General features: G+C 34.2%; 1 protein-coding gene across 3 annotated transcripts; it reads left to right on the top strand.

Annotated features, from left to right (window-relative positions):
• The first annotated feature begins 14154 nt into the window (after positions 1-14154).
• Positions 14155-20740, top strand: LOC110614482 (4-hydroxy-tetrahydrodipicolinate reductase 2, chloroplastic). 3 transcript variants are annotated; one of them, XM_021756029.2, is made up of 10 exons: positions 14155-14443; positions 16138-16305; positions 16571-16717; positions 17027-17264; positions 17752-17885; positions 17976-18050; positions 19388-19489; positions 20148-20257; positions 20350-20437; positions 20534-20740. In XM_021756029.2, the coding sequence occupies exons 2-10, from the start codon at positions 16219-16221 to the stop codon at positions 20600-20602; spliced, it is 1050 nt and encodes a 349-aa protein (XP_021611721.1). In that variant the 5' UTR covers positions 14155-14443; positions 16138-16218; the 3' UTR covers positions 20603-20740. The 3 variants fall into 3 exon arrangements, with proteins under 3 accessions (XP_021611721.1, XP_021611722.1, XP_021611723.1); XM_021756030.2 differs by lacking the exon at positions 16138-16305; XM_021756031.2 differs by lacking the exon at positions 16138-16305 and having other exon boundaries at positions 14155-14450.
• The last annotated feature ends 3378 nt before the right edge of the window (positions 20741-24118 follow it).

Here is a 24118-nt window from a genome sequence, read left to right as displayed (position 1 = left end):
AAGCATGAGTTGAATTACCCCACACATGACCTTGAGATGGCAGCAGTAATTTTTGCGCTCAAGATGTGGAGGCACTACCTCTATGGGGTAAAATGTGAGATCTTTACAGATCATAAGAGCCTGCAATACATCCTGAGTCAAAGAGACTTGAACTTGAGACAGAGGAGATGGGTAGAGCTGCTGAGTGACTATGATTGCAAGATTCAGTATCATCCGGGTAAGACGAATGTCGTGGCAGACGCCCTAAGCCGGAAGTCACTAGGCAGTCTATCCCACATCACGGCAGAGAGGAGACCAGTGGTGAAGGAGTTTTACAAGCTCATTGATGAAGGTCTACAGTTAGAGTTGTCTGGTACCGGTGCTTTAGTGGCCCAGATGAGAGTGACACCTGTGTTTCTGGAGCAAGTGGCTCAGAAACAGCATGAGGACCCAGAGTTAGTGAAGATTGCCAGGACTGTTCAGTCAGGCAAGGACAGTGAGTTCAGATTTGACAGTAAGGGGATCCTCCGCTATGGGAGTCGATTGTGTGTACCAGATGACATAGGGCTAAAAGGAGACATTATGAGGGAGGCTCATAATGCAAGATACAGCGTTCACCCCGGAGCCACCAAGATGTATCAAGATTTGAAGAAAGTTTATTGGTGGCCAGCGATGAAGAAAGAAGTGGCACAGTTTGTGTCAGCCTGCGAAGTGTGTCAGAGGGTGAAGCTGGAACATCAGAAGCCGGCTGGAATGCTTAACCCGCTACCTATTCCAAAGTGGAAATGGGAGAATATAGCTATGGACTTCGTAGTGGGGTTACCGGCAGCGTCCAACAGATTGGACTCCATATGGGTGATTGTGGACAGACTCACCAAATCTGCTCACTTCATCCCTGTCAGGAGTGGCTACTCTGTGGACAAGTTAGCGCAGGTATATGTAGATGAGATCGTCAAGCTGCATGGGGTTCCGATTTCGATAGTGTCGGATAGAGGGCCCCAGTTCACCTCCAGGTTTTGGCGGAGTCTGCAGAATGCCATGGGTACTAGATTGGATTTCAGTACTGCCTTCCACCCCCAGACGGACGGACAGTCCGAAAGGACCATCCAGACTATCGAGGATATGCTCAGAATGTGTGTGCTGGACTTTGGCGGTTCTTGGAGGCAACACCTACCTTTGGTGGAGTTTGCCTACAATAACAGCCATCATGCTAGCATCGGGATGGCTCCATATGAAGCTTTATATGGGAGGAAGTGCAGGTCACCTGTTTGCTGGGAGGAAGTTGGAGAAAAGGCCTTGGCAGGGCCTGAGCTTGTAGAGATCACCAGCAGGGTGGTACCCATAATTAGAGAGAGAACCAAGACTGCTGCAAGCAGATAGAAGAGTTATGCAGACATCCGCAGAAGACAGGTAGAGTTTCAGGAGGGGGGATCTGGTATTGCTCAAGGTGTCTCCAATGAAAGGAGTGGTTCGTTTTGGGAAGAAAGGTAAACTAGCTCCACGATACATCGGACCCTTTGAAATCTTGCAGCAGATTGGGAATGTGTCAAACAAGCTAGATTTGCCTGCTTCAATGGCAAGAATCCATCCGGTTTTCCATGTTTCAATGTTGAGGAAATTTGTGTCAGATCCGAGTAAGGTTCTTAGTGAGCCTGATGTGGAGATCCAAGAGGATCTCACTTATGTTGAACAGCCAGTACGGATCATAGACACCCAGATCAGAAAGCTAAGGAACAAGGAAATCCCGATGGTGAAAGTCCTATGGAACCACCACAATTTGGAAGAGTGCACCTGGGAGACACGGGAGTCCATGCTCCAGCAATACCCTTATCTTTTCTGAGGTTTGTTCCCTTGTGAGTTTATGTGTATATTATGTGTATGCCATGCTATGTGTTAGTTGAGGAACATTCGGGGATGAATGTTCTTAAGGGGGGAAGAATGTAATACCCGGCTAGACTCCGGTATCGGAATTCCTACCGTCCGGTGGAATCTCGGATGTCGGAGACCTCTAGAAGGGTAAAATCATGTTTTCATGAGATGTTTTAATGTTTTTGATGATTTTGAATGAAAAGGAAATGAGTTTTCGAATAAAAACAACCTTGGAGGAAAGCTCAGGTTCGGCCGCCGAAACTGAAAGTTCGGCCGCCGAACATGCATGTGTTTCGGGTGAGCCTTAGGCCCCCGAAGGCATAAGTGAGGGAAGTCCAGGTTCGGCCGCCGAACCTCAAGTTCGGCCACCGAACATGGCATGCATGCGGAGGCACATTCGGCCCCCGAACGTGGCCTGGCCAGCCACTATAAAAGGGTCCCTTAGCCGAAAACGGGCGAGCTTTTCCCCATTTTCGGCCAAGGTGAGCTCTCCGCCGCCCCTCACCGATCTTTGATGCTTTTCCTCTAGATCCTTCAAGTTTTTCACTTGTTTTAACTTTGTTTTGAAGATTTGAGCTTTTGAGCAAAGTTTTGGAGCTTTGAGGTTCAAGAACTCAAATCTCTCCCAACCCCAAGTTTGGTCGCCTCTACTCTCTATCTTCAAGAGGTAAGAGTCGATCTCTAGCTTATATTATGTTTTAAGTAAGTTTTATGAAGTTCATGGGGGGTAGAATGCATGTTAGGCTATAGTTATGTTTATGGGTATAAATGTATGTTCATGAACAATGTGGCTTGCAATGCTTGTGTATGTGTGTTGTAGTTGGGGTTTAAGGTAGTTTGAGACCCCTAGGAGCTTGTATGTATGTTTTAGTTGAGCTATATGCATGTTGATTGAAGTTTGGAGGCATTTGTGCATGTTTGAACCAAGTTTCTGCCCTTTGGGAGAAACCAGGTTCGGCAGCCGAAGGGACTTTCGGCCGCCGAACCCTCTTGTGGAGGCAGCCTTCGGCTGCCGAAGCTTGCCCCCGAAAGGAGACTTTCGTCTCTGTCTGGGAGTTTCGACCGCCGAAAGTGCCGCCGAACATGCATGAGTTTCGCCTCTGTCTGGGAGTTTCGGCCGCCGAAGGTGCCGCCGAACCTGCCTGACTTTCGGCTCTGGAGGGACTTTCGGCCGCCGAACCTGCCGCCGAAAGTGCCCTGTCCAGCCTTTCTTTGCATGTTTTGCATGGATGTTTTGAGATGTTTTAGGGGGTTTTTGGGGGATGTTTTAGAGTTATGTTCTAGTATGTTGGTCCCTCATTTGAGTCCACCTGTGTAGGTTCGGACCCGAGGAACCGAGGACCCCAGCTGTGAGTCTGTTGCCCCAGTGTCTGGTCAGAGCTAGCTAGAGGTGAGTGGAATGACTCTTATGGTTTTAAATAAATAAATAAATCAGTTTTGAGCATGTTCATGCATCACGGATGCCATGTGATATTCTAGGATGCTTGCATTGGAAATCACGAATATGTTGCATTGCATAATATGTTGATGATGTGGATGAATGTTGAATGATCCATTAGCCCTCATATGTTATGACATGATGATATGATATGGAAGTCCAGGTGTGGCCTGCACTACGCCCCTGGCACTATGTAAGAGAAAGACTGGATGTTGTAACAGCCCGGAAACCGATACCCCTCTGTAACGGCCCGAACCGCCACCGGCGCTAGGATCCAGATCGGCTTAAGGCCGCCGGGACCCGTAGCAAGCCAAACTTACATACTATTACCTGGTCAAATCCCATACATGATTAAAACTTAACCATAACAAACATGAAAACTGAACATCTGCTGAACCCAAACCTGACCTGTGCATGTATCCTGACATGAAACATACATCATAAAATCATAAAACCTCCACTGGAGTCCTCATCATATACTCCAATGGGGTTACATTACATGCCTCAAGTTTGGTTCTCAACTTCAACATATAACATAAACATAGCCATGCATTAACAGGGACTAACCAGTCTATAGGGCCAAGCACACTCTAATCCATAAACATAAACTCTACTATCAGTTACATACATTATCTCAAATTACATTACATCAACTTATATTACATGTCCACTTCTAAAAACTACTAAGCATAAACACAATCTAAGCTATTACAACATGCATATCTTAACCTTGACTTTACCCTGCAGCCTCTGGACTCTGACTTAAACCTGCAAAACTGGGGTTAGGGGAAAGGGGTGAGCTAAAAAGCCCAGTGAGTAGAAACATAGAAAACAGTTCATTAATTACATGCTTTCATGAAATGCGTCATAACACAAGTAAATCACATCACTTTGTCCGTCTCGGGGCTCATGCAGATAAATATTCCCCACGGAGTGTTTTTAGAGAGTTCCTTTGAATTGCTAGCATCTTTACTCTCAAGGATCGGACATGACCCCAAAAATCCCTCTGTCGGTGCCCGGCTCCCCCAAAGGAGCTCACACAGGACTTTCACATACATGACGGGGTACCTAGTCCACAGAGAGCTCACAGTGACTTTCCTATATGTACTTGTCCGGCTCTCAAGGGACTTACCCAAGACTCAATGACAGATATGGGCTATTGGAGTCGCCTTGGTCCAAACCTACCTCAGCATCAACATGAAATAATGCAATGCAACATATTCGTGAACTAGTGCAATCAACCTACTATACATAATCATGATGCATGCTCATGCTTTAGGCATTAGAATTTCTTAAAATAAAACATCAAGTTTAGTTCTACTCACCTCCTGGCAGACGCCGACTGACTCTGCACCTGCTAGCACTAATGGCCTCCTCGGTCTCTCGGGTCCGATCCTACACAGGTGGACTCGAATGAGGTGCCAAACACATTCTAACAACTTATAAACATACCCCCAAAAACCCCTCTAAACATCACTTAAACATGCATGGAAAACACCCAAGAAACGGCTGGACAGGGCACTTTCGGCGGCACCTTCGGCGGCCGAAAGTCCCTTCCAGAGACGAAACTCGGGTAGGTTCGGCGGCAGGTTCGGCGGCCGAAACCCCTGGACAGAAACGAAAGTCCCTCCTTCGGGGGCACGTTCGGCAGCCTAAAGACTGCCTCCCATGCAGGTTCGGCGGCCGAAACTCCTTTCGGCGGCCGAACCTGGTCCCCTCTGGACGACAGGTCCGATTCTGCCAAGCCAAAAACCAAACTCAAAACACCCCAAATCCTTACATACTCTCTCCCAATACATGCATACTCACTCCCTCAAGCATAAAGGAGCATAAACTAACATAAACTCCTCAACACAAACATCACATAACATACATTGGGTATAAAACCCACATAAACCTAAACATGCATATCTACCCATACTCAACCATCAAAAACTTCATAAAACTTCATGAAAACACTAGGGAAGCGAAGATCTACACTTACCTCTTGAAGATCGAGGGTGGTGTGATCCCAAACTCGGAGGTGTGGAGAATCCAAGCTCCAAAAGCTCCAAGCTCCCAAAACTCCTTTTAAGCTTTAAATCTTCAAACACAAGGGTAGAAATCATGAAAAACTTGAGAGATGGGTAGAGAAAACACGAAAACGACCAAAGGAAGGCATAAACTCACCTGAGCTCGAGAATGGGGAGAAAACTCTCCCATTTCCGATCTGAGGGCCCTTTATAGGTGGTCTGGTCGAAGACCTTCGGCAGCCTAACGTGCCCCCTAAACTCATGCATGTTCGGCGGCCGAACTTGACTTTCGGCGGCCGAACCTTGGCTCGTTTAAACAAGACTTTCGGAGGCCAAAGGCGCTCCCGAAGCCTTTCCATGTTCGGCGGCCGAACTTCACTTTCGGCGGCCGAACCTGGCACTTGCCTCCTTGGTCTTTTCCTTTCAAAACTAAATTCATTTCCATTTAAAACCATGAAATCAGTAAAGACTTTTGAGAAAACACATTTTACCCCTTCTAGAGAGATCCAACACCCTAGATTCCGCCGGAAGGCAGGAATCCCGATGCCGGAATCTAGCCGGGTATTACAGATGTGGCCTGCACTACGCCCCCGGCATCATGGATTATGTATGTTATGTTATGTTATGTATAAGAGAAAGACCAGGTGTGGCCTGCACTACGCCCCTGGCATGATTGGATTATGTAGAGGGCTAAATGGTGACAAGTTCATCCTTGATATGATTAGTTGTGATGTGATGCATTTCATGTTATCATATGTTTTAAATGCTTTACTATTCTGCTCACTGGGCTCTAGTAGCTCACCCCTCTCCCAAATTCCCCAGGTTTGCAGGTACGGGTTAGTCAGAGAAGTCAAGAAGAGTAATGAAGTCTCATGTATGTAATAGTTAGAAAGTGGACATGACAGATTGTATAATGATGTATAGATATGTAATGTAAGGATATTGAGATTAGAAGTGTGCTTGACCATAGTTTAATGTAATCCCTTTTGAAACATGATCTTAATGTTATTGATGTCTATGTTTAGCCAACTCAACTATTGTTATGCCACCCATTGGGGGCATTGATGAGATCCCACTGAGGGGTCGAGTTTATGACTATGTATATGTTCAGTGCATGCACAGGATGAGTTTGGTGGATGATAGAATGTATGAAAGAAAAGTTTTAAATTTTTTTTGTATGATTGTTGATCATGTATGGGATTAAACAGGTTTACAGGTTGCATGTCAGGCTTGCTACGGGTCCCGGCGGCCTTAAGCCGATCTGGATCCTAGCGCCGGTAGCGGTCCGATTTTCGGGTCGTTACAACTATAGATTTTTTTATCAAAATTGATTAAGGCAAATGGTTAAAATTAAGACAAATGTGAAAAGATTAACTTTATTGTCCAAGATTTTAAGGTTAGGATATAAATGTAAAAAGTGGTAAACATTTAAAAATATTTTTTATCCAATACGCCTTTTTAAAAGGGAGAAAAAAAGGAGAGATGTCAAAATTCAATACTTCATTCGAGAAGTTTTATAGAGAATTCAATGATTTCATGAAAATCTTAGAAATGGTCATCTATGAAGAGAATACAACAACCAACCATTGTAATCTCATTCAATCTGATAAAGGTCAAGAAATTGAATTTAAGTCTGTGGGGCGATTGTTCTATCGAAGAAGTCCAAGAAGATGTGATAGAAAGCACTTTGGTAGATCAATTCAAAGAAATCCAAGTTGCTACTGCACTTTTTGAAAAGCACAATCAATATGGAGATGATTTTGAAGATATTGAACCTGAGCAAAACTTTGATATTGATTCTAACTTTGACTCACAAGATTGTTCTATTGAAGGAATCCAAGCAATTCAAATAGAAGCTCCTTCAATAGATCAAAGCCATTACAATCAATTTGCTTCTAAGATTGTTGCTCAAGAACACAAACCTAAAGATGAGTATGTGTACATCGATTCTTTTCTTATTACCATGCTTGTTGATTCAAGGATGAATCATCTTGAGGAGGGAGGAGTTGATGCGTGCACAAAGGAGGCAATACATGTAATACCCGGCTAGATCAGGCATCGGAATTCCTACCGTCCGGTGGAATTCGAGGATGTCAGAGGTTTCTAGAAGGATAAGAGAAAGGTTTTCTAAGATACGTTGAAAGGTATAGAATGTGATAGGATTGAGTTTTGAAGAGAAAAGACCAAGGAGGATTTGGCCAGGTTCAGCCGCCGAAGTAAAGTTCGGCCGCCGAAAGTGCCTTAGATTCAGCTTCCGAAACTTCACGTTCGGCCGCCGAACGTTGCATGGTTTTGCATGCGGTTAGGCTGCCGAAGCTAAGTCGGTTTGCCACCTATATAAACGCCTCCAGTCGGTGAAATGGATAAGTATAGCTTGTCTTTTCACTTCCAGAGGTAAGAACAGGTCCTCCATGGGTATTTTTTCATGGTGTTATCAACTTGTTCAACGGTTTGATTGGTTTTCATGTTGTTTTGAAGGTTTTACGCTCAAAAGAGAAGTTTTGAGATTTGGAGAGTTTGAAGGAGAGTTGCTCCATATCTCTGCGTTCAGATCATTCATCTTCTTGATTTCAAGAGGTAAGTGAAGGTCATGAGCTTCTTGGATGATTTATAGAGGTGTTATGGAGGTTTTGGGTAGAGTTGCATGTTTAGGGTAAAAAGCATGATTTTGGTGTTTTGGTGTTGAAAGCATGTTTATGTGTTATGCTATGTTGTTTTGTTGGGGTTTTAGGTAGTTTTAGACCCCTTTGTGCATATACTTGAGTATATGTGTGTTGAGGAGTTGAAGTATGCATGTTTTGAGAGTTGGAAGGATTGAGGAGCTAGGTTGCCGTTGGGGATGAGTTCTGAATGAACTCAGGTTCGGCAGCCGAAGGTACATTCGGCCGCCGAACCCCTTGAGAGGTGGCTTTGGCTGCCACAGCTCACCCCCGAGAGTTTTGAGGTTCGGCTCTGGAAGGGGGATTCGGTCGCCGCCCCCGAACCTTGCCCCCGAAAGGGTTCGGCAGCCGAAAGTAGAGATTCGGCCGCCGAAGGTGCTTGCGTTTCAGCTCTGGAGAGGACATTCGGCCGCCGAACCTGCCGCCGAAAGTGTTCTGTTCAGCCTTCTTTTGCATGCTTTATATGATTGTTCTAGGATCTTTTAGGGAGTTTTGGGGTCATGTCTAAATCCGAGATGTGACATATTTGTGCAGTGACGCATTTCATGAGAGCATGTATTGAATGAACTGTTTTCATTATTTCTACTCACTGGGCTTTAGTAGTTCATCCCTTTCCCTTAACCCCAGTTTTGCAGGGCCAGAGATAGCCAGGAGGAGTCAGTCTCAGCAGAGTGTCAGCTATGGGTTTTGCATGTGTAATAGAATAGTGGACATGATGTAAATTAAAGAGATATATGTAAAATGATGTAATAGATAGTAAGTTAGTGTGTTTGTGGTTTAGTATGTACTTTGCCTAGTGTATGCTTAATCCCTGGTGTATGCATGTATCCTGTTTTACGTTTCTTGATGAGAAATGTGTCAAACTAGGCTTAACGTTTGATGTGTTTATAAAACTCCAGTGATAGGGAAGAAAGGGTTCCAATCCCTTGACCCAGAAATAGAACCGTGAGGGAAGCAAGGGTCTCAATCCCTTGACTCAAAGCGGAAACCAAGGCTAACCTGTGATATGCTGACCCTAAGAAAGTGGGTTCTATATTTTCAGACATAGGGCATGGAGGTTGAGCTTGGTAGTGGATCGCTGGTGTAGGCCCTGGGGGCTGTTTCGGACTGATACGTCTGAGTGTTTTACGGTTAAGCCTGGTGGTTTTACAGAAACAGTTTTAAAAAGCTAGTGGTTTAGTTGGATCATGTATGGGATTTCTCACATATACAGAGTTCAGAGGCTTGCTACGGGTCCCGGCGGCCTTAAGCCGATCTGGATCCTAGCGCCAAGCAGTTTGGGCCGTTACAGAGGGGTACCGATTGTCGGGCTGTTACAATACATTTCAACAATTTGAGCATAAGAGAGCTCAATCATTCTTTAAGAACACAAGCTCCAAAATTTATGGTCAATTTTCGAATTATGAGAAATTAAGTTATCACAGATTAATTTAAGGTTTATGAGATGAGAACTATATTTGGAAAGTATGGGATAATGAGAAAATAAGGCACACTCTCTTAAATACATGTAGATGTGCAACACAATTTCAAATCGCGTAATGCATGTATAGCCGAATTACACTTAAGCCCGTTTTGTTATTTTGTTATTTTAAATTTCTTCCCATTCTAAGTGTCAATCAAACCAAGAAGAGAAGGAAAGAAAATAAGGTTATCTTTTCATTAGAATGGGGAGCCCTAATGTAATATGAACTAATGGATAATAGTTCCTTGGAGATGACGCGAAGGAGATATGCGTGAGTAACATTTGGCACTAACCTTTCAACACTAGGAAAGTTTAGAGGAGTTATGGCGGAGTAAAATGTATCTAAAGCAGAAAACTCTCAAGGAAGAAAGGAAGAAGAAAGACGAGAGAAAAGTTCGAGCGCAAGAGAAGTTCTGAAGGCCCAAGTGAATAATGACAATGCCAAAGGGACTTTTAAACCCACAAATCCTAATGCACACTTATGACGTCTCTTTGAAAACTTCAATGATGTTTGCACGATTTCTCTAAAGTTTGTTAGTCAAGCAGTTGTCATAGAGTTCTTGTATTTAATTCACCTCGAGGATAGTCATAAATAACTATTCGAAGGGTAAAGGCTCTGATAACATATAAAATATGGTTCCTCATAAGATCAAGACACATGTACACTACCACTATGCACTCACCAACTACAGTTGGGAGGAACATTTAGACCAGTCCAAGCACTTGAGGGCTCAGATTGAAACAACCTCATATCTCTTAGTAAGACTGCAGACCATAATAGGGTTGAACACTTCAAAGCCTGGTCTTGTGAAGATCAGACCTCTATCCATCTGAGATGCATATGGAGCCCTTAAATACACGTGCCTTGGTCCCCTAACGTAACATATATTAGGGGTAGCACGGTCTTAGCCGGATCAGCATTAAGTGAGCCAAATACCCACAATTAATGGGCCATTGGAAAAGTATGTTAAAAGTGTAACGATCCATTCTAAATGGACATATATCAAGCATATCCTATATGAACATATATATATATATATTCCCTTTCCTTCATCGAGAAAGGGGGATTCCACTTTATCTTCTTCAACCTCTTAACTTCATTTGCAACTCAAAACTGTAATAAATCCGAAAGAACTACCTAACTCTATACTACTCTTATTTACTAAGCTCCCTCATTACCACTGTAAATCCTTAACCAAATCCACATGTCGCCATCCAATGAACCCTCGGATCCCCACATTCATCACATATGAATCTACTACTTTCTTAAACTTGAGTTATATATTGTAGGAGAACTCATTAGTTGATTTCTTATTTTGAAAAATATATTAAAACATCTTTGACGTTTTAAAAAATCTACTAATTAGTTTTTTTTTCATTTCAATTGTCAAGTGGTTTACTTTTAAGTCCCTGTATTTTAGACAAACACATTAATTGGTCTCTCAATTTTATAAAACGTCTACTAAATAATTCCTTTATATTGAGGGTATTTTAGACTTTTTCTAATGTTTAACAGCTAAAGTTAACGAAAACACTAATTAGTAGACTTTTTAAAATATCACTGATATTTTAATGTATTTTTGAAAATCAAGAAAACAACTAATGAGTTTCTCATAAATATAAAGACTAAACAACAAATTTAACTAGAATCTATTATTTTTTTAATATATTGTCATTAGGGTTGTTGGATTCCAATTTTGATATGATTCTTACTAAGAATCAAAATTAAAACTAAGCCTCTGATTCTTTAATTTTTAATTTTTAGGAATCATATTTAAAACTAAATTTTGATATAATTCTGGTTCGGTTCTAAGTAATTTATGTATGATTTTAATTTTAATTTTAGTTTTTTTACTTTAATTTTCATTTAAATTCAGTTTTAGATCTTAATTTTTGTAAATATAATTCTAATATTCTTATGTTTATTTTAAAATATTAAATAATTAGCATAGAAATAATAATAATAAAGAAAATAATATTAACACTTACACATAATAATAGTAATAATATTAATATATGATATATACAAATTTTAATAAAAATATTATATTATTTTTATATAGTAATTAATTATATAATTTTATTTAAAAATATATGTGTAATTAATATATATAAAGATATATTATATTATTAATATGTGATTCACTCATATAATTAAAAATTATATAATAATTTGTGTATTTATGCATAAAATAATAAATACATATATAGTTATAAAACTTATTTGGTGGAATGAATTGTAATTAATTAATTATTTATTTATTTAAATTATATCATTAAAAATTAATAATAATTAATTAGAATATATGGTTAATTTAAAATATTATTAATAACTATTTAATATTTAAGAGAAAGAATTATATATAAATTAAAAAAATAATTTATAATGATAATTAAAAAAACATTAAATGTAAAAATAAGCAAAGAGAAAGTATATATACACATATACAATGAACTGAAATTTTATTAAGGCTAATTTCAAATGACTCATAAATGATTATTTCATTTATATTTATATATAAAATCAATTATTTATACAATATCAGTTTGATACTGTTTAAATGTGGTTTTAATATAGTATTTTATAAAAAATTAAAATTAAAATTAAATAAAAATAATTAAATAAATTCAATTCAATACAGTTTAATATAATATCTATTATTGATTATTTTTCACTTTCAATATAATCTTTTGATTCAATTTCTTAACTATCATATTTTCACTTGTAACCTGATGCTGATGGTGGGATGTTAATTTAAGTGAACTAAGAATACGAATAACACTAATAATTTTAAAATTAAGTAAACTCTAAAATTATTATACATTGTAAAATTTAAATTAATTTAATTTATGTAGCCAATTCAATTTCATTCCTATTGTAATAATATTAAACTATCCCGGGTAATATTGGAAATTCTTTAATTATTTTCCCTTATTTTTATATGTTATAAGTTATAGAGTACTGGGTTTAGAAAATTTAATTTCTTTTTAGTTAATTTTATTAACAAAAAATAGATTATTATTTTTTCCAAAGCAGCAAATAACGATTTTAATTTTTATTTCAGATTATAATATGAGAATTAGTTATGTAGAATTTAATTATAAGTAGAACTAAGAATTTTATATTTATATAAACTCTAAATTTTATAACAAAATTAATTTAAATTTTGAATGAAATATAATTTAGATTTGAATAAAATATTAATTTAACCAATTAAATTTAAATTTTAAAAATAACAACAATTTTGAAGCGAATTTGTTATTATCATTTTAATTTAGGATATTATAAGTAATCCTATTATTTTTATCTCTTCTCTCACACACATATTTCATGTATTATTATTATATTTATATTAATTATATCTATTATCCATATCTCAACCCAAGTTACTATTTAGATGATAGATATATCATCCATCTCACTCACACATATATTTCACGTGTTATTACTATATATATTAATAATATCTATTATCCATATCTCCCTCCAGTTACTATTATAGTATAGATATATCACCTATCTCACTCTCACTCTTACTCTGACTCTCACACACATATATCACATGTTATTACTATGAATAATTAATTTTAAATTAATTTTTTTAATATAAAAATTTTAAAAAATAAAATTTTAAATATATAATATCCAAAATATATTACAAATAATATAACTACATCATATTCTTAAACAGCTCCCGCCATTAGTCTCATCCAGTCCTCAATTGTCTTTTGAGATCTGCATGTGCATGTGCCTTCTCTGATCTCATCCTTCTTTTACATCAAATCCATCAATGGTGAATAACCATGGTGATATCCAACATCTGTTGATTATTATCAACACTTTCACCCATAAAAAACTATTAATAGTTAGGTCTTTGCATTGTTTAATTTTATTGGGATTTAACTTTTAATTTTTAATTTTGAGTCTATATCTTAGATTTACTCACTTTTGAGAATATTAATTTATTGAGATTGTTGATTTGTACTTTTGATTTTAAGTTATCAATTAAAAGTGTGAGAGATTTTTTAATTTTATTGTAAATATAATATTTCATATTCGATTTTGCTATAATGAGTTAGGCCTTTCTGTCAAGACTAAGATATAGTCATGTCTTGAAAGAGTTCATTGCGAGAGAAGACACTGCAATGGATTTTGGTAAAAAATTAGACATGTATCTATATTTATATGATTTACTTTAAGAGTTGTGTTATAATATATAGAAGCAATATAATCATTTTATTTCATAATTTTTATCTACCTTAAATATATTAAATTTTATTAAATATAAAAAATATTTTAAAAGTTTTTTTAAAAATAAAATTAATAAAGTTATAATAATTAATTTATATATTATTAAAATAAATAATGTATATATATATTATGGAGCGGAAGGTGTATTACCGAAAAAGATCAAAACTCTCATAATTTTCAACTAAACATACTAATTTTAATTAAGTGGATAGAGTATTAGCTGATGATTACAAGATAATTTTCAACTAAATTTTTTATAGAAAAAAAAAGTTAAAAATGAATAAAAAATTATATTGTTAATATAAATAAAAATAAAAAATAAAAAATAAAAAATATTTTCATTTATTTTTAAAAATATAAAAATTAACTTATAAACAATAATATTTAAAATTAAATAATAAATTTCAATTAATTAAATTATCTAATCATGAAAAATATATTTTACATAACTATGTAGTTTTTGTTAAAACTAAATAGTTTTAGCGTATTAACCTAGCATCTAAAACTTGCCCGATTCACATTTCTCCCAAGCAAATCACGCAGCAGCCATTATCGCATCTTCAGCCAGAGGACCCGTCGACCCCCTGAGCAGCAGCACGTCGCGCCAGCACCACCACCGCATCGCGCGCCTGTGAGCCGCCGCACCACTGCATTTCGTGCTCGTGAGCTGCATCTCGTGCTCGTGCGCACCTCTGCATCGACCGTTCGTTTTGCCGCCCACCTCTGCATCGCGCTCCTCTGCATTGCGTTACAAGCAGAGCCAGTTCAACGGTAATATGTAAGACTCAATTGTTTCTCGAAAAATAATTTACATGTGTAAAATACTCATAAGACAAAATTACGAGATTAAAATACAGTATTCTAAAATCTTAATTTTTTTCTTTCACATAACTGAACTAGTAAATTTTCTTTCCCTTCTCTTTGCTGATTGTGCTTAAGGCTCATTTACAACATCCAAACATTTACTTTTTAACAAAGAAAAATAATTTGTAAAATAAGAAACACACATATGGTTGCTGGAGAAGGAGGACGAAGGAATACATACTTTTAACAAAGAAGAACATTTACAACATCCAAACATTTACTTTTAATTTTTCATTTGTTCAAACACAATCTTCAGCTGAATTTAATTTGCTTTAGGGGTTACAGTTGAAAATTCAATTTCCAATACATACCACAGAATTCATGGGATTAATGCTTGTGTTGAAAATTTGAAATTTTAATAAATTTTATAATTGTTATATGTGATAGAAACTTATAGGTTGTTTGTGTGAATTGAAAATGAATAATTTGTTTGTGAATGACAACATCCAAACATTTACTTTTAATTTTTCATTTGTTCAAACACAATCTTCAGCTGAATTTAATTTGCTTTAGGGGTTACAGTTGAAAATTCAATTTCCGATACATACCACAGAATTCATGGGATTAATGCTTGTGTTGAAAATTTGAAATTTTAATAAATTTTATAATTGTTATATGTGATAGAAACTTATAGGTTGTTTGTGTGAATTGAAAATGAATAATTTGTTTGTGAATGTATAATCTGTAGAAACTTATAGAAACTTATATGTTTGAGATTTAATCTAGAAATAGATTCATGAGAATACATAATTTGTTTTATGAGAATGCATAATCTGTTATTTTATGTTTTAAAAAATTATTTTACTCCGTAAGCTTTATGTTCAGTATTATTTTACTCAATTAGTGTTATTTTCAGCTATTATTGATTTGTGTATTTAATAAAATTTACAAGAAGTTATACTACCTTAGTGGTTGGATCCTTAACAATTTAACTTTCTTGTTATAACCATTTTTCAGGTATAAATTATTTTTTTTATTTTTTATTTTTTTAATTTATAGTACTAATTTGATAATGACACTTTTTTTATATTTCTAATAGAGTTATTTTTTGTGTTATTTTTGGAGGTTACATGGATGTTTTTTTCTCGCTTCAAGTTGACTAGTAGAGCAAGCAATGAGGAGGATTAAATTATATAGCTTGTTTCAAACTTTATTCGTTTGATATTAAAGTTTGTGTGTTATTTGTGCTATGTTCTTGAGTTTGAATTTATTTGTATTATTTTGTTATGAATTATGTTTGTGTAATTTTTTTAATGTGTTTACTCTCCTTTTTGATATTTATATTAATAGTGACTAATAACCGATTAAAGTGTGCTGAAAATAATTGTAATTATTAATTCGAGCTTGTGTTCGAGCGTTGTTGATGAGCTTCTTAATCGAGCTTATTGAACTGAGCTCAAATTAGATTCATTTTTATATAGTAAATGAGTTTTTTACGAGTCAAGTTCGAATTGAGCTTGACTTTAATATCTAACTCACGAGCCGAGCTCAAGTACTTCCAAATTTTTTTAATAAACAAGCCTGTGTTTCACAAAACTCGGTTCGATTACACCCCTATTGAAATTAAAAAAAAAATTCAAATGTTTTCATTTCATTGCCAGGAAAAGGTTTATGGGCAAAAATTCAAAGCCCTACACTGTTCCTCTATATATTTGAGGTTACTCTTCTTCAGGACAGTGGCGATGAGAGCATTTACTCATCCGATATCTGTTTCAGAGCAGTTCCCTAAATCAAGTCGAATACTCCCTTTTCACCAACACCAGCAATCGGTATTGTAGCAATAGCTCTTTTACACTCATTGTAGTTAATTTCAGAAGCTAACAATGTAAACATTTTCATACCTTTGGAATAAACCCTAATATAAGACCCAGTATCTAATCTGTCTTTTTCTCATGAATTTAACTGTTCTCCTTCAAATTGAAGAAAATAATTTTGAATTTTTGTTCTTTCATTCTGCTTTTAATTTATCATTGATCTGTTATTGTTGTATGAGATTTGATATATGGTGTTTTTGCGTCATTTTCATTTGCACAGATAATGGCAGCATCTTGTGTTAATATGAGACCTCGGACCTTTACCTTATCTCATCATGGGAAACAGAGAACTGGTACTCTACTGAGATGGAGGTCTTCTATGACAATAGTGTCCATGTCAACCAACAAAATTGACATTCCAATCATGGTATTCTAATTTCTTGTATTTGCATTACTTTGCGTTATTGATTCTTGTGAACTGTGTGGTAGATATGTTTTCTGCATTAGGATAATGGTGGTTGTTGTATATGTTTATGGATATAATGAAGAACAATAGTCCCCTTGTATTTGCATTACTTTGCGTTATTGATTCTTGTGAACTGTGTGGTAGATATGTTTTCTGCATTAGGATAATGGTGGTTGTTGTATATGTTTATGGATATAATGAAGAACAATAGTCCCTCTCATTTTGGTTCTAGAGGCTACTTGATGATTGTGACATTACTTTGTTGTGTAGGTAAATGGCTCGAATGGAAAAATGGGGAAAGCTGTTATTAAGGCAGCAGACTCTGCTGGACTCCAGATTCTTCCTGTATCATTTGGCTCACCAGATGAGTCTGGGCAGACCATTCAAGTTTGTGGAAAAGATATTAAGATACATGGTCCTTCTGAAAGAGAAGGTGTTCTTGCATCTGTCTTTGATGAACATCCAGACCTAATTGTGGTGGATTACACTGTTCCTGCGGCAGTAAACGGTAAATCTCATGTAATCTATTATTTAAAGAAACAGAAGAGAAACCTGAATTGCTCATTTTGTTGGGATATTGAATTCTATAACAAAAAAAAAAGAAAGAATTGATTTAATAGCTCTGTTCTATAAAATGCGGGTATCCACAATTATAGGATAAGTCCAATCTGAATACCCTAAACTAAAACTTGTATAACTGAGAAAAAATTGCCTTTATGTTTCCTAGCACTTGCAATGAATATCCTAAATTTTGCTTCTTAGCTATATAATTTTTTTCGCTCTTTATATTCTAATTGAAATGCTTTAATTTGATTACGGTTTATTCATATTGCAAATACTTTAAAATGATGCAGACCTCATTCATTAAATGAAATCTGTTCACTTGAACTAAGTTCCCATGTATGTATATTTGTGAGACTTTGTTACAGTTTTAGCTTCCATGCACACTTGTCTGATGGCTTCTGTCTTTTCTGGTCCTGTTGTATGAGATGCAGATAATGCGGATCTTTATAGCAAAGTTGGAGTGCCCTTTGTTATGGGAACTACTGGTGGAGACAGGGAACGATTATATAAGACTGTAGAGGATTCAAAGATTTATGCTGTGATCTCCCCGCAGATGGGGAAGCAGGTTTTCTGAATTTTGTTACCTCTAATGGAATTTTAAAAAATGCAGCATAAAATTCTAGTTCCATTTCCTAACATATTATTGCTTTGGCAGGTGGTTGCATTTCTTGCAGCCATGGAGATTATGGCTGAGCAATTTCCTGGAGCTTTTTCTGGGTATTCTCTTCAGGTACTGTTCTTTTGCATTATCTCCTAATAAGTTATAATCCCCTGAGTTTGTTTTAATATGCAAATAAATATCTATAAGGGTCATCTTTAAGAATTGTAGTTTGGAAATTCTAATGGTTTTTAAAAGGGGGGTATTGGACCAAAAAATCTAAACATTTATAATAATTCATATTTATATTCAACACTTTAAATCTTGGATGATAAAACTAAATCTTTTCAATTTACCACAATTATAGTCAAGAGAACTAAATTGAATATAAAAAAGTTAATAATAAATTACAATATAGTTCTTAAAGTTTATATTATTAATAAAACATATAATCCTTTAATTTAAATTTTATATTGAAATTAAATGTATTTTATATGTAATATTAAATATATTATATTGAATAAATATTTATTATAAATAAATTTCTATTATATAAAATATTACATATAAATAATATATATTAAAAGATTACATTGAATGTTTATATTCAATATTATAAATTATAAGTATATTTTTATATTTGAAAAATTTTACTTACTATAAATAATAGTCTAAATAAAACAAAATATTATATGTTTTAAATTGTAAAGTTTATTTTTTTTCATATTTTAAGTTTTTATTAATATCTACAATATTAGATAAAGGTAGGAATAGAGAGTGAATAATGAGATTAATAAAAAAATGACATTGTTATAATAAAAATATATATTTAAAGACTATTTTATTATTTAAATAGAACTTTAGGGACTATATTGTAATTTACCATTAACTTATACAAATTCAATTTAATTCTCTTGCCTATAATTATGACAAATTGAAAAAATTTAGCTTTATCATCGAAGATTTAAAGTGTTGGATATAAATGTGAATTACCGTAATCGTTTGAATTGTTTTGTCCAATAGACTTTTTAAAAAGTGTAGATTTTTTCTCCTTGCATGAATCTTTGTTTTGTGCATGCCTCAACAGTTGTACTCGACATATGTGAAAGAAATTATTGACAGGGCAATTCTCTGCCCTTTTCTTTAACTCAACTATCGTTTCTTGAAAAGACTTCCCATAAACTTGATTATACTGTGCACATTTTATATTCATTGATACTTGTGTTCTATTGGGGTTGCAATCTTGGATTGTTGAGACTGCCTTGTTACTATAAAAACGTACTGTCTGCACAGAGTTATTATTAAAGGGAAAAAAAAAAAAAGAACTTGACAGTCTGATTGATCTATTTATTGTTGTCATTTTAACTCAATTTAATTCCACACTTCTAAAGGGTATTCACATTCCCTTAGCTAATTTTGAAATATTACTTTTTACTGTTGCTCACTGATGCATATATTTACAAATTTAGGTGTTGGAGTCCCATCAAGCTGGGAAGTTGGACACATCTGGAACTGCCAAGGCTGTTATTTCTTGCTTCCAGAAATTGGGTGTCTCTTTTGACATGGACGAGGTTTGTTTATCTTCATGCTTCAGCAGTTTTGCTTTTCCTGTTATTTGTTTATCCTATATAACTTCTATACTTTGATAAGGAATGGTAATATTCAGATAATTATGGTCATACTACAATTTCATCCCATCTGGGCTATACTTCACCACCCTATTTATAGCTTTGGACTTTCATTATACTTAATATTGAAAGCCTTATAGAAAATTTGTAAGGGCTTATAAAAGTTAATTAAATAATCTACTTAATTTATTAGTGGCGAATATATTTTATTGTGCTTCTGTCTGTGTGCTGGCTGACCAGATGGTTAAAAGTTCCATGTTCATTTTCAAGCTTCAACTCAATGGAACTTTTATTTCATTGTTTTCGTGTACTGAAAACCAGACTTACTAAGGTCAACTACCTTGGATATTCATCAAAAAGAAAAAAGAAAACCTTGGTTAACGAGCACCTGGCAGTCAATATTGAATTTTAGCATCTGAACCAAGAGGTTGCGCCTGCAATTCTTGTTGCAGCAATTGACGTTTGTAATTTTGCCCATTCTCTCTTGTTCAATGCTGTGGGATGCAAAACCTTTCTAGAAGCAATTGACAACATAATTCTATCTAGATAACTTATCAATGTTTTGCTGTGATCATCAGTTTCTATTACTCTTTTATTTCAGATACAAATGATCCGGGATCCCAAGCAACAAATTGAGATGGTGGGTGTTCCAGAGGAGCATTTGTCTGGCCATGCATTCCATATGTATCATCTCACATCACCTGATCAAACGTAATAACAAACATCTACATTAGACTTTACTTCTTTTCTCTTGTGTCAACAAAATTCAATCTGTTTATTCATCTTGATCCCTTTCCATGCAGAGTTTCTTTTGAGTTTCAACATAACGTTTGTGGTAGATCTATTTATGCAGAGGGTACTGTTGATGCCGTTATTTTCCTTGCTAAGAAGGTAAAATGCTTCCATTCCTCATGCCTCTGACACAAGTAATATTGATTATTATCGTGGGTCTTTTGCTTACAAATTAAGCATGTGGTGAAAATGCAGATTCAGTCAAAGGCAGACAAGCGGATATATAATATGATCGATGTCTTGCGGGAGGGCAAGATGAGATAAAAATTGAACTAATGGCTCCATATTTACATCTAGTTTCAATTTTCTCAAATTTTCATCCGCGTTTTTGTTAACCACGCAATGGAGTGGAATTGATGCAGTTCGTCGAAGAAGTTCGCAGAAGATGGATTGGCTCAAGACCATCTTAGTACTTAAAAAGCCCAACTAAAAGGTACCCTTTATGTTTTTGGAAATGATGGGCAATTTTGAGAGAGCGATGTGCATCCATTGTTAGGGACTTGCTAAGCTTGTTATATTTCTTGCAAAGCTTAGATGTGAATGAGCTGCTCCGGAGTTGGTCTAACTTCTTGTTGAAGTATAAGGACACATTTATATGAGGCTTCTTTTACTATAGTTACAATGATAACATGTGGTTTTGATCAAAATTAATTTAACTATTTTACTATAGTTATAATGTAATTTAAATAAGTTTTATATTAAATCATAAAAAGACAAAATATTGAACTTTTATTACCAATATGCCTTTTTAAGAATATCATTAATAAAATTAATAAGAAATGTTTTTAAATATAGATTAAGTTTTGTACGTAAGTTTTTCACTGAATATATAATTATTATTACATACATTAATATAATTTGAAAAAATAAAATACATTTAAATGTATAATTAAAAAAATATAAAAATCTTAAGAGTAATAAACATTTCTTTGTAAGAAAATTAAATATTAATTAAATATATGTTGATGCTTAAAAACATATAATGAGTTTTATAATGTGGATATATACACATATGCACAAACACATTCTTTTAATTCAATTAAATTGTTAATTAGATAAAAGCTTGATACTTAAATATATAATAGGTAGAGTTTTATAATAGCTACTGACATAAATAGGTTATAGTAACAATTTTTAATTACATATAATTTTATTTGAAGTTTAATAAATAGGTTATAAATAATTGTTACAATTTTATATTTGATAAATATATAAAATACAAGCCATTTAATTTTTTAAAAAAATAAGTTAGTTATATTATTTCATATTTTTTAAATTTATTTGACATACACACTTAATTTTAAATTTTAAAAATAAATTGATTATTATATTTCAAAAAGTTTAGTTAAAAATCTTATTCGCTTAATCATGAAACCTGGTAATACGGTTTAGTTAGTTTAATATTGTAGAACATTTTTGTAGTCTTAGTTTTGCAAATGTCTGTATATATATGGTTCAAAGAAGTATACTAATAGTTAAAAATCTTAATTTTGATGGTTCTAAAATTAAAAGGAGTTTATATTTTATATTTTTAAGATGCATATTTAAATAATAATATTTGACAAATAAGATAAATAAAAAAATTTAAAATAAAAATTAAAAAGTTGTATATACGCTTTGATATATCACGTGGTGGATTTCTCAATCTATTACGCAAGTCAAATAGCTTGGCTCGTATACTATAGACGAAAAACATCATAATGACAGGATTAAGTTTGGACATTACAACAAAGTCCAATTTCATCTAAGGCCCAGTCCACCATTAAGTTTTTGCTGCCTAGCCAACTGAAACTATCTTGCAAGCCTCGCTAGGAAGCTAAAGGCACAACTAACCGGACGAGAAGCTTTTGAGATGAACAAATGGTGGCTAGACTTTGTATGGCTAAACTAGCCTTCCCGAAACCAAATTTCGGTTATTGATTGAAAATCCTTAACATCAGAAACTCAAAAAGGCATTCAAGGAGACGAAGGAGAAACCTTTTGGCAAAAACATAGCCAAATGCTAGTTGTTAGGAAAGCATTAAAGAATAATTAAACCACACACCTCCAACTAAGAATTGGCATGATTATTAGCGATTACAAGTAAGAGGGTTGACGCCATGGCAATCTTCTTCTTTAGCCATAGAAGGGTCGCTGTAAGCTGAAACCTTTAGTATTTATTTCACCATTCACTTGTAGCAACACACTATAACTGACAGAGTAGATAAATGATTTGTCTCCTTTACTAACCAATAATAAAAACCCATAAATTCTATGAAAATCTTGCCAAGCATTCACCAATATGCAAAATAAATCCAACTATATATAAACAAGTTATTAATAAGAAATTGCTAACGTAAATGGTCTCCATGATAAAATAATAAAATATTAATTTTCTTATTCCGACGAATAAAGGAGTCATTCCATCAAATACGAAATAAAAAGAAGCTAAACTTTGAGAGAAAATTTTTGTCTCTATATATGATTTCTCTATTATATATATATATATATATATATTTGAAATGGGTATTGAAAATTGAGAGAGTAGAATCTGAAATATTATCATATGAGTGCATATATATATATATATATATATTTAAAATTAAAACTAAGTATTTATTGTATTTTTTAATCTTATAAACTAAAGATTGTCAAACTTTTACCTACCAAGTAAAAATTTCTTTAATGTAATGCTAGTGAAAAATATATTGTTTTGATTAATAATATTTATAAATTTACAAGGAAAAAATCAAAATACATGTATTAAGATTTTGACAACCGCATTATTCATTGAATTTCATTTAAAATTTGAATATTGCAAATTATCAATGTAATTACAAAATTGTCTATTTTTCAAAATTTTGGCTAAAAGATTGTAATTTTTTTAGGGTTAAAATAATCTTGAATATTTTTCAGAATATTGTAAACGTGTCTATTTTTTGAAATTTTTTGCTAAAAGGTTATAATGGTTTCGTAAAATAAATGAGTTCAATATTTGCAGATTATCTAACAAAAATATTAGAGCACTGCAAACAATTTTTAAGCAAATTTTTATGGTTAAAACAAGATTAAAAAAATACGAGTCTAGCAAAGAAGATGCCAATCTTCACACGAGACCAATAGCATTTTTTAAGATCCATTCAAAACCAAAATAATTTTTTTTAAATAGTAGATTGACATTTATATTGTTCGCCTATAAAAATTTCTTAACAATTTATTTTGTAAAATGTAATTTAATTTCTATAATTTAATATAAATAATTTATTTAATTTTTTAATTACACTTGAAACTGAGCGATTTCAATATTTTTCTAGATTTTTAGAGAGAGCCTCCCTCTCCTTTTGGATAAGGAATTGTTTTGTCTCCTTTTTCTTATCACCGGTTGATTCCCTCTTGTTTTATTTGAGAAAAGAGAATTTTCATTGTCTCTCTCTCAACAACGGGTTCTTTCTACTCTCGGATAGATCATATATACATCTTTTATTTTATTTTTGACAGATCTTTATAAAAAGTTGATAAAATAATTTTTTGATTTGTCTTTTTTTTTTATGCTCTTTATTAGTAAATTTGAGGGAGGAATGAAAGTTCAATTGTTTTGTTGTTTTCCTTTTTGTGCTTTCTTATATATGTGTTTATTTTTTTATTCGTTTCAGGTGGAGGTATTTGGATAGATGCTGATTCTTGTCAAAGAGACATGGGCTAAGAGTCATAGCTCATGGAACATCGATTTCATAGATGTGATTAGGATACTAAATAATGTGCCTCCTTCACCATCATTGATGTTTCTCTTTCCACCATAAA

Source organism: Manihot esculenta, chromosome 5, assembly GCF_001659605.2.
Source record: "Manihot esculenta cultivar AM560-2 chromosome 5, M.esculenta_v8, whole genome shotgun sequence".
NCBI lineage: Eukaryota > Viridiplantae > Streptophyta > Magnoliopsida > Malpighiales > Euphorbiaceae > Manihot > Manihot esculenta.
This window is presented reverse-complemented; position numbering and strand designations above follow the sequence as displayed.

Coding starts and splice junctions, on each gene's coding strand:
- LOC110614482 (XM_021756029.2), top strand. CDS start 16,219: ATGAGAGCATTTACTCATCCGATATCTGTTTCAGAGCAGTTCCCTAAA. Junction 17,265..17,751: donor TGTTCCTGCGGCAGTAAACG/GTAAATCTCATG, acceptor TATGAGATGCAG/ATAATGCGGATCTTTATAGC. Junction 19,490..20,147: donor TCTCTTTTGACATGGACGAG/GTTTGTTTATCT, acceptor CTTTTATTTCAG/ATACAAATGATCCGGGATCC.